General features: G+C 33.3%; 1 protein-coding gene across 1 annotated transcript; it reads right to left on the minus strand.

Moving 5' to 3' along the window:
- Positions 1 to 5,356: 5,356 nt before the first annotated feature.
- Positions 5,357 to 10,499, minus strand: LOC119615222 (vigilin). The gene is made up of 3 exons (XM_037971301.1): positions 10,232 to 10,499; positions 6,955 to 10,158; positions 5,357 to 6,300 (listed from the first exon to the last, which is right to left on the minus strand). Exons 1-3 carry the CDS (start codon positions 10,430 to 10,432, stop codon positions 5,926 to 5,928), a joined length of 3,780 nt encoding a protein of 1,259 aa, XP_037827229.1. The 5' UTR covers positions 10,433 to 10,499; the 3' UTR covers positions 5,357 to 5,925.
- Positions 10,500 to 12,707: the final 2,208 nt, after the last annotated feature.

Consider the following 12,707-nt stretch of genomic DNA (forward strand, 5'->3'; position numbering starts at 1 on the left):
AGGTAGTCCTTTAAGCTGTTATAAACGGTCTTACTGAGCGAAACAGGCTACACTGAAGGAGCATAATTAACCACCGACCAGTTAATCATTTTAACTAACATGGTTTCTTTCTCCATACCACAAGTGCTGCCGTCTAGCACTTTTAAAATGCTTGTTTCGACTTCGCATTTACTTTCTTTGTCCAGGTTGTGAAAAGTTTGCCGAGGACTTCGTTGGTGATAGATGAAGTGAATAAATTGTTTAATTCTTCAAGTAACCATCGTATAGGATATCAACGTTATGTCATGGCGCCTTATTGGTGACGACTTCAAGTCTTTGTAGAGGTATCGGAAGCTTTAAGAAGTAGAAGTTAAACTATAGTGTAGATAGGAAACCGCCCTGTGCAACTCCTTATTTAACTCTACGTAGTTTTAAGCGTTTGCCTCTAAACTAAACGAACGACTGACGGCTACTCAGATAGTTGTCGATGCACCTCTTCGTATTGCAGGATATAGTGGATATCAGGACATTGACCATTAACTATACTATAAACTTTTATACTATTGAATATATGGACAAGTCTATGGACTGTTATATTAACTTGTCTTTTGTCTAATCTATAGTCCATTGATTAGTTTATGCACTAATCTATAAAAGTTAATGGAATTTCCATAAAAATCTGTTAAACATTTGAAAAGAGCATTTGTTTTATAGAAATCTAAACAAGCGTTGTCAATTGTTTGAGTTCAAATTTCTTTAAATACATTTTTTTATTTGTATAAACGAATAATTTAAAAGAAATTTCCTTCTTCCAACAAAAATCTTAAGAGTTAATGATTTAAAAAAAAATGGTCTTAAAAAAGGATGAATCATATTTAATCATTACCTCATATGGAGAAAATATATATAAAAATGTTACCATCGTTATGAAAGTAAACAAATTTTGAGTGTTTTAAAACAAATGTTTGTAAAGTAAGAATGAAAGTAAAATATACATACATAGATATTAAATTAATTAAATTTTCATAAAAAATTTGTTTCACAAACTGGCCAAAAGAATAGTTTATTGATTAGTTATAACTAGTCCACAAACTAGTCAAAATAATACTACAGAATAGTCAAAATACTAGTTGTTAGACAGATCAATAAACTAGTTCATAGACTTGTCAATAGACTCCTTATTAGATCAGTCGATAGACTAGATAATAGCTAAACAAATCTAAACGTAATTTAGCAATTTTAATCCCAGAAAAGTATTTTTTTGGATTTAATATTCCATGTTCTCAAAATATACGCCCCATTTATCTAAGCAAAAACTTAACAAACTACCAACGTACTTAATAAATATACATATTTACAAACATATGTGAAATCATTTATTGGTACAATTGCGGCCCATTAAATGCAGAATTTTGTTCAATTAAATGCTTGTGTTATGCAAAATCTCAATGAAAACACAATTGGAGAACATTTAACTGGACAAACTATGAACATGCGGTTGTAAGTGACAAACGTACAGATTCTTTATCACATTGATGCACCCAATTCATTTCTAATCAATAGTTTGTACAAATTCTAATAAGAATGAAAACAACATTTAATTATCTATGACTAAATATAAGGGGTATTCTTCCCTAAGAAAAATTGACGCCAATATGACTGACTACCACCATCAACAGCAATAACAATATTAATAATTCATTTCAAGCAAAAAAAAAGGAAAATATGTAAAAAAGCTGGATGCAAACTAAAAAAAACTGCCACGTCAAACATTAATTTGTTAATGTTTTAAGTGAGTATTAAATTTCATTGTACATAATGTTCTAATTGTGATAATGAAAACTTTAAATATCACAATACAAGAAGTATACAAAGATTAAAAAAAAGCAGGCACGCAAGTTATACAAATGCCCTTACACACTCTAGTAGCCGAAGACCACACTGCACGTCACACAAACCAATCAAATCTAAAATCATTTGCAATATTGTGTATGTACAACAAATGTGACTCACATTTTACACATAAATCTTACATTATTTTTGCATATAATATTACTAAAATTATTAATATTTAGTAAATTAATTAAATAAAAAACAATTCACAAGGGAAAATCATTACTTTATAATATTTTTCCATAGTTAAAAAAATAATAGACTTACGGTCCTCCATTTGGTATCAAAAGTTTATTGTTTTCGTGATTGTTGGTAAAAAAATATATATATTTTTCTTCTGCTAATTTGTAATTAATATTATTAGGCAATTGTTTCTTTTCTTATTTCTTCTTTTCTTTTATTTCTATAATCAAATTTTGTAGATATACAATAATTTCTTTTCTTTCTTTTTTATTTCACAAAACCAACCTCACTGCAGATACCGGCGTCGACAAATATTGGAGGCGGCGGTGGCTGACATTAAAAGCTTCGGCGGTGATTTAAACTCGACTGTAAGCCGGCGAAGCTTTTAACTGCGTTTTTTCATTTTTTAACGTTATTGAATAAAAGCGGAATATTAGTGAAAATGTGGGATTTTGGAAGAAAATCGGAATTTAGTATAAAAACTGGAAATATAAAGAACACCTATTTCGAATGGGTCACCGAAATCTTTCTTTTACAGAATATACCGTTAGTTATGATAGGTTGAATTCTAGATTTGGATCCTGTAGATCTTTTTTACTTTCTGTAGATACTATCTATACCTTTTTCAATTACAAATTCTTAATAAGAATATATTAATTTAAATTGAGAATTTTCATTTGCAACAATAACTAGGGATGTCACTATAGCTTTTGTTAGTGCTGACACTTGCATGCTATTTATCGATTATAAATAATATAATATTTAGATTGGGCTGACCAGCAGAATTATTTATAGAGTTACAATGTTTTTTTAGTTGATTGCAACAATATTTGTTAAAAATTAGAGTATATTTGGAATAGGTATGGAAAATTCGTAACTATTGTACTAAAAAAGTCCCTCGACATAGGTTGCAGACTGGTCCATAGTCGGTTGACTAGTGTAGAAACTAGTCTATTGACTAGTTTGTTTGCTAGTGTAAGGGCTAGTCTTTTTCCAATCTAATAATTAGTCTATGTACTTGTTTATGGTCTATTGACTAATCTAATTTATGGACTAGTCTAGTTTCTGAACTAGTCTATTACCTAGTTTATGGAGTAGGATAATTTATGGACAATTCTCTACTTTATAAAAAAATTGGACTATTAACTAGTCTATTGCCTAGTCTATACCTAAGTCTGTTTACAATAAGACCTTGTTGGATACAAGGGCAATAATGTAGCAGCCTTGCAACACAAGTTTCGAGACCTAATTAGAATGAACCTGTCCAATTGTAATCATTATGGGCAACATTTCTGGAATAGTAAAATATATTGCAGAGTATCTAAGGCTTAATGGCCTTGACTTGATTCAAGGCAATATCTATCTATTTATTTATCTATCTATCTATCTATCTATCTATCTATCTATCTATCTATCTATCTATCTATCTATCTATCTATCTATCTATCTATCTATCTATCTATCTATCTATCTATCTATCTATTTATCTATCTATCTATCTATCCATCTATCTATCTATCTATCTATCTATCTATCTATCTATCTATCTATCTATCTATCTATCTATCTATCCATCTATATATCTATCTATCTATCTATCTATCTATCTATCTATCTATCTATCTATCTATCTATCTATCTATCTATCTATCTATCTATCTATCTATCTATCTATCTATCTATCTATCTACCTATCTATCATCTATCTATCTATCTATCTATCTATCTATCTATCTATCTATCTATCTATCTATCTATCTATCCATCTACATATCTATCTATCTATCTATCTATATATCTATCTATCTATCTATCTATCTATCTATCTATCTATCTATCAATCTATCTATCTATCTATCTATCTATCTATCTATCTATCTATCTATTTATCTATTTATCTATTTATCTATCTATCTATCTACCTATCTATCATCTATCTATCTATCTATCTATCTATCTATCTATCTATCTATCTATCTACCTATCTATCTATCATCTATCTATCTATCTATCTATCTATCTATCTATCTATCTATCTATCTATCTATCTATCTATCTATCTATCTATCTATCTATCTATCTATCTATCTATCTATCTATCTATCTATCTATCTATCTATCTATCTATCTATCTATCTATCTATCTATCTATCTAATGTTATAAAAAGGGTATAAAATTCAAATTTGTCAAGTTTATGTTGAATATTTTTTAATAAAATAAAACAATTTTTATTTTACATTTTTTTTTTGTTTTTTTATTTTAGTTTTTGAAAAAATAGTAAAAATTTTCTTTAAAAAAATTATGCAATTATATGTTTTCTTTTTTTTAAATCTTTAATAATAAATGGTAGTTGTAGAACAAACACAAAAAATAATAATAATAAATGTTTAAATAAAAAATGTTTACATAATAATTATATTAATAAAGTTTTGAAATTGCTTCTTTTTTAATTTACGTTTTTTAAGAAATTAAACAAAATAAAGTACAATTTTTTAAGAGACAAAAAAAAAACATGATTTGCATGTAATAAAAAATTGCACATATTAAACTAATAAAAGCATGATTATTATTACTTTTTAAATTTTCTTTAAATATAATAAATTTTCTATTTTTTTATGGAAACAAAGAAAACAAAAATTATAATATGTATTTAGAATTTTCAAAAGAAATTCGTTTAAGTTTTGTTGTTTGTATAGAAGGAGTATGACTTTTTAAAAGGCATAATTTTATTTTTAATTTAAAATGATTATTTTTAAATCATATATATTTTTTTAAGTTTAGCATAAAGAAAGAAAAAATAATAAAAAAAAAAATATATAAATGACGACAAAACATAATAAAGATTTTTTTTAATTTTTTTAAAAAATATTTTTTTTTATAATTAATTTTTAGACAAATTTTTGTTTTACTATTTTTTTTTATATATATATAAAAAATTATGTTTATTGATTTATTTATTTTTTTGTTAATATTTTTATTTTTTACTTTTTTTAGTATTTGTTTTTTATTTTAATTATGATATATGTTTCTGTTATGTTTATTTTATGTATGTATGTGTTGTATGTATGTAGGTTTTTGTTTTGTTTAAGTGTAAACTTGGCATCATTGTTATTATTTTTATAAAGTATACAAAACTCAACTCATAACTTTTGTTTTTTATTAAAAAAAAAAAGAAAAGTGTGGAAAAATATTAATACACGAAAAATTTTCTATTGAATTTCTCAAAGTCTTGTTTAGTTTTTTTTTATTTTAATAAAATAAAATAATTTCGAATGGTTTGTTATACACATATATATAAAGTTTTTATTTTTATTTGTTTTTTCTTTTTTTTTGAGTTGGTTTCTTCGTGTGTTTCTGTTTATCTTAATAAATCTATTGTATTTTTTTAATTTTTATTATTATGTTTAAAGGAAGCGCACGAAACAAGTGTCAGTTTATAGACCTCTATTCGAATTTTATTCAAATATATGTTTATTTATCTTTAGTTTAAATCAAATTTAACCTCACATTGTGTTTTAAAAATGTGCAGGAAGTTTTTGTTTTTTATATGTTCGTTGAAATTTTTAAAATAAATCAAATTTTTAAATAATAGAAAATTTCAAGAAGTATAAAAAATGATAAATGTATGTCTTTTAAGTATTATTTGGAAATTACTTTAAATTTTCGTTATTATTTAGTTGCTTTTTTATACATCATGCTTTTGTTTGTTTGTTTTTCTTTCCTGTTTTTATTATTTAAAAAATATTGTTTAATTGTTTTTGTTTTTTGACAACCTTCAAGATTTTTGACACCTACTTCGTGTGTTTATCAATGATGTTTTCACTCATTTTTTGTTGTTAAGTTTTTGTTAATTTAAGTTCTTCTTTTTTTTAGTTTTTGGGTCCCCATACTGAGGTGATGGGTGCAGCGGCAACGGGTGCTCCACCAACAGCGGGAAAATCTTCTTGCGATTGAGTATTGGGTGCAGATTTTCCTTGTTTCTTATCGGCTTTCTCCCAAGGAGCATCTTTCATAACGAAGCCATTTTCATTGGTGTTGCCACTGCCAGTGCCGGCAGACAAGAAAGCTCCCACAGTTTGAGGTTGTGGGGAGGGTGGCAAGTTTTCTAAGTAGTCACGGGAGTAGTCTTCAGCCATGTTGAGAATGGCTTCCTTAGCATTTTCAACATCATCTTCTTTGCCAATGATGGTGACAGCATCGGGATTGTTTTTGGCCTCTTCGGGCGAGGGGAATTTGATGTCAACCTACGAAAAAGGAACAAAGATTAATCATTATTTTGGGTGTTCAGTGGTTCTAATTGATTCTATTGTCTAGCCTATAGTCTAGTCTATAGAATAGTCTATAGTCTTGTCTACAGTCTATAGTCTAGCTTATAGTCTAGTCTATAATCTATTCTAGTGTATAGTCTATAATCTAGTCTATAGTCTAGTCTATAATCTAGTCTGTAGTCTAGTCTACAGTCTAGTCTATGGTCTAGTCTATAGTCTAGTCTATAGTCTAGTCTATAGTCTAGTCTATAGTCTAGTCTATAGTCTAGTCTATAGTCTAGTCTATAGTCTAGTCTATAGTCTAGTCTATAGTCTAGTCTATAGTCTAGTCTATAGTCTAGTCTATAGTCTAGTCTATAGTCTAGTCTATAGTCTAGTCTATAGTCTAGTCCATAGTTTAGAGCATAGTCTAGTCTATATAGTCTATATTCTATTCCAGTCTAGTCTATAGTTTAGTCTAGTCTATAATTTAGTCTAGACTCTAGACTATAGTCTAGTCTATATTCCAGTATATAATATAGTCTATAATCTAGTCTATAGTCTAGTCTATAGTTTAGAGTATAGTCTAGTCTATATAGTGAACCTTTACTCCCACATAAGACCCACAAAATACGAAAGAATCTAACTTACCTTGTAATCTTCAATGAGCTTACGAATGGTTCTGCCACGTTGACCAATGATATGCGAATGAATACGGTTGTCAATTTCAATCACTTCACGGTACAAGTTTTGCATTTCACCAACAATTTCCATAATAGCATCGCGAGCTGCCTCAGCATTGGCCTGATAGCCAGTGATAGTGATGATGCTTTGATTGGGATCGCCGCGTTTGGGCAGTGAGATGTTGACATCGTGAGCGGCACGCAATTTATTGATGACGGCACCACGTTTACCAATCAATTTTGAATGGTATTCAGGATCAACTTCGATTTGTAAATTGTACGAACGCAATTCACGATCAGCACGATCGGCTTCGTATTCTTCGATCATTTTGTCCAAAGCTTTCTTGGCTTCGGCGACATGAGCGGGTGTACCGGTTACCTTAACGGTATCGGACTTTGAATCGCTGGGTGGCAATTCAATGTGTACATCGTAGGTGGACATGAACTCACGTACATTGGCACCCTTGGGACCGATAATGGTGCGGTGAAGATCATAGGGTACGGTAAGTTCTTCGGTGATGGGTACAAGATCGATGAGAGCTTGTTTGGCGGCATTACACTTGTCAATGTGGCCGGTAATACGAATGATATCACAATGACGGATGGGCTCGTCGGTAACGACACCGTCGACTGTACCGTTGGTACCGTTTTCGAGACCTTCAACGGGTTCAGTGGCATCACGATCGGGGAACTTGATGTTGACATCATGTTCTGTGGTGACCTGTTGTACTTTGAAGCCACGAGCGCCCATGATGGTGCGATGCAAACGTTGGGGAATGACAACCTCAATGGTCACTTGAGCATCCAAGTCAGCAACGATTTCGGCAATACGCAACTTGGCAGCTTCAATGCAGTCCTTGGCACCCTTCAAAGTAACCTTATCGGACTCTACACCGGGGCGAGGGAATGAAATCATAACGCCTCCATATTCTTCAGAGATGCGATGCAAGATTTCACCACGTTTAGCTACAAAGTGTTTGTGGTACTTGGGATCGACAGAGATTTCACCTTCGGTCACTTGATCGATGTCCTTGATGATGGCCTCCAATTGTTCCTTGGCCTGTTTGACATTTTCCTCCTTGCCAATGATGGTGATGACTTCCTTGTCGGCATCATCGTTGCCAGGGAAGATGATACGTGCACCGGTGGCATCACGGATCTTCCTAATGGAGGCGCCGTTCTTACCAATAAGGAACTTGTGGTGTTGTTGCTTGGCGCGTACTTCGGCAGTGAAGGAAGCGGCTTGGCGTTCGTTGGCCAACTCCAAAAGCTGGTTCTTGGCCTTGAGTACATCATCCTTAGGACCACGAATGGTAACCTTATCGCTCTTCGATTCACTGGTGGGGAATTTGATAGACACACCACCACATTCTTCCATAATGGAGGAAATCAATTTGCCGCCAGTACCGATGATCGAGTTGTAGTACTTGGGTGAAATTTGTACTTCTTCGGTGACAATGTCGGCCAATTCGTTTTGAATCTTTTGGATGCGTTCTTTAGCCTCAAGAACGTTCTCTTTCTTGCCGGTAATAACGATGACCTCGTTGGTGTCACCCTCGGCAGGAAGATCGATCTTGGTTTGGGTTTCATCACGAATCTTCTTAATGTTAGCACCGCCCTTGCCAATAACGAACTTGTGGAATTGCTTGAAGATGGGCACCTCAACGATGTGCGATGACTCTTGGATTTCCTTAACCAATTTCAAGAGATCCTTGTGGCACTTGTCGACATCTTCTTTGGGACCACGCAACTTCACAATATCGGTATTTTCCTGGGGTGTGGGAATGACAATCATTACCTGACGGTAGCGATCCTTAATCTCACGGATCTTTTCACCCTTGGCGCCAATGATTTGACGATGCAAGCGACGATCGATGATAACATCCTTTGATTTTTCGTTTTCCAGTTTATCGATTTTCTCTTGTAATTCAAGCTGAGCTTTTTTAACGCCCTCCTTGGGACCCTCGATGCGTATGTTGTTTTGGCCTTCGCGTTCCTCAATGTTGATGTTAACGTTCAATTCCTCCTTGAGACGATTTACGTTGGCACCAGCCTTGCCAATGATATGCTTGTAGTAAGCAGGATTGACGGTCATCACAACAAAGGTGAAGTTATCCTGATAGTTTTTGATAATTTCATGCAAATAGTTGGTGGCCTTGTCAACATTTTCAGGGTCGCCTTCCAATTTGATCTTGTCCTCTAGACAATTGACGTTCACATTGGGGCAATCCTCTTCGAGTTGTTTCATATTGGCGCCCTTACGACCAATCACATACCTGTGAATCCAATGGGGAGCATCGATTTCAACCGACTTGACGGAGTTGGCCTTTTGATAGACCACAGTCAAGGCATTGCCCAAAGCCACTTGGGGACCACGCAAGGTAATTGTTTCCAAAGGCGAGTCCAGAGGAGGCATCTCCACAGATACACCAGTGAGTTGAAGAATTTCGGCGATGGTCGAGCCCTTGGGTCCAATAACGTAACGATGCTGAGCTTTGGCAACCTCAACACTTACGGTGGAGCATTTCTTTTCCATTTCCTTGTAGATGGCCTCAACCTTAGCCTTGGCCGCAGCTACAGCATCCTTCTCACCAGTAATCACAATTTCATCCTTTTGCATGGATTGTGGTGGCACATTCACCTTGGCACCGGTCTCCTCTTGCATCTTATTCAAGTTTTCATTGTAGGGACCCACAATGAAGGGATGATAGATTTTGGGCACCAAAATGCGATCCGAAGACTTTTTATATTGATCAGCGGACAATTGACGTATCTCGGCTTCGGCCTTTTCAATATCTTCCTTAGTACCGGCAATATTAATGATGTCACTATCTTCGTTTTGAGAGGGAATTGTGATTTTGGTGGCGGTCAATTGTTCCAAATCACGTAGACGTTTACCAGCCTTACCCAAGATGACACGATGATGTTCCTTGGGAATGCTGATGGAACGGCTGGCTTGGGCGGAAAAGTACATAAGAATTTTGCGACGAGCATCGAGCAATTCCGGTTGTTTGCCCTTGATAAGGAAGGTAAGCGATTGATTTTTACCACTAGCGATTTCAATTTGAGCACCAGTTTCCTTAGAGATTTGCTGGCAAATACGTTTCGATTCACCTTCACCGAATTTTTCGGAATCGGTCGATTTGCGTTCTTCTCCAGCCAAATGTAAAACCTAATAGAAGTGGTTTATTTAGTATTTTGTTGAAAATGTTTTTTCTTATTGCTGTTTGTTTTTTTTCATTTACCTGAGTCTTTTGAGTGCTTGTTACACGTACAACTGGTGGTCCAGTAGTTGTACTCATAGGAGCTGCATTGTTAGCTGGTAATGCTGGGAAAAGATCATCATAGCTAAAAGCTGGAGTAGCATTGCTAGCGGTGCCACCACTAGTAGTACTAGTGGGTGTAGCAACCGGAGTTGGTGAAGCTAATTGTTGTTGTTGATCCATTAGCTCTTGATAATTGGTGGTAGTGGTATTGGTGGTGGTAGTTGATTGTTGTTGTTGTTCTTCAACGTTGACTAAAACATTAATATATTTGTATTAATATGCATGGAAAATTACAATTTTTAAATAGAACTAATTTATAACGCTAGACTATAGACCAGATTATAGACTATAGATTAGTTTATAGACTAGAATATAGACTACATACTACAGACTAGACTATAGACAAGTCTGTAGACAAGACTATAGACTAGACTATAGATTAGACTAGACAAAAATATAGACTAGACTATAGGCTAGAATATAGACTAGACTACAGACAAGACTAGACTACAGACTAGACTTCAGAGTATACTAAAGACTAGATTATAGACTAGACTATAGACTAGACTATAGACTAGACTATAGACTACACTAAAGACTAGACTAAAATCTAGACTATAGACTAGACTAAAGACTAGACTGTAGACTAGACTATAGACTAGACTATAGACTAGACTATAGACTAGACTATAGACTAGACTATAGACTAGACTATAGACTAGACTATAGACTAGACTATAGACTAGACTATAGACTAGACTATAGACTAGACTATAGACTAGACTATAGACTAGACTATAGACTAGACTATAGACTAGACTATAGACTAGACTATAGACTAGACTATAGACTAGTCTATAGACTAGACTATAGACTAGACTATAGACTAGACTATAGACTAGACTATAGACTAGACTATAGACTAGACTATAGACTAGACTATAGACTAGACTATAGACTAGACTATAGACTAGACTATAGACTAGACTATAGACTAGACTATAGACTAGACTATAGACTAGACTATAGACTAGACTATAGACTAGACTATAGACTAGACTATAGACTAGACTATAGACTAGACTAAATACTACACTATAGACTAGACTAAAGACTAGACTATAGACTAGACTATAGACTAGGCTATGGACTAGAATATATACTAGACTATAGACTAGACTATGGACTAGAATATATACTAGACTATAGACTAGACTATAGACTAAACTATAGACTAGACTATAGACTAGACTATAGACTAGACTATAGACTAGACTATAGACTAGACTATAGACTAGACTATAGACTAGACTATAGACTAGACTATAGACTAGACTATAGACTAGACTATAGACTAGACTATAGACTAGACTATAGACTAGACTATAGACTAGACTATAGACTAGACTATAGACTAGACTATAGACTAGACTATAGACTAGACTATAGACTAGACTATAGACTAGACTATAGACTAGACTATAGACTAGACTATAGACTAGACTATAGACTAGACTATAGACTAGACCTAGACTATAGGCTAGACTATAGACTAGACTATAGGCTAGACTATAGACTAAAGACTAGACTAGACTAGACTATAGCTAGACTATAGAACTAGACTATAGACTAGACTATAGACTAGACTAGAGAAACTAGACTATAGACTAAGACTAATAACTAGACTATAGACTAGACTAGAGACTAGACTAAATAGACTAGACTATAGACATAGACTAGACTATAGACTAGACTATAGACTAGACTATAGACTAGACTATAGACTAGACTATAGACTAGACTATAGACTAGACTATAGACTAGACTAAATACTAGACTATAGACTAGACTAAAGACTAGACTATAGACTAGACTATAGACTAGGCTATGGACTAGACTATAGACTAGATATACTAGACTAGACTATAGACTAAACATAGACTAGACTATACGACTATAGACTAGACTATAGACTAGACTATAGACCAGACTATAGACTAGACATAGACTAGATATAGACTAGACTATAGACTACTATAGACTAGACTATAGACTAGACTATAGACTAGACTATAGCTAGACTATAGACTAGACTATAGGAGACTATAGACTAGACTATAGACTAGACCTAGTATAGACTAGACTATAGTAGACCTAGACTATAGCTAGACATAGATAGACTATAGACTAGACTATAGACTAGAAGACTAGACTAAGACTAGACTATAGACTAGACTATAGACGACTATAGACTAGACTATAGACTATAGACAGACATAGATAGACTATAGACTAGACTATAGACTAGACTATGACTAGACTATAGACTAGACTATAGACTAGACTATAGACTAGACTATAGACTAGACTATAGACTAGACTAAATACTAGACTATAGACTAGACTAAAGACTAGACTATAGACTAGACTATAGACTAGGCTATGGACTAGACTA

Source organism: Lucilia sericata, unplaced genomic scaffold, assembly GCF_015586225.1.
Source record: "Lucilia sericata isolate MDLA Ls3-8-SP2 unplaced genomic scaffold, ASM1558622v1 Contig004499F_arrow, whole genome shotgun sequence".
Lineage (NCBI taxonomy): Eukaryota > Metazoa > Arthropoda > Insecta > Diptera > Calliphoridae > Lucilia > Lucilia sericata.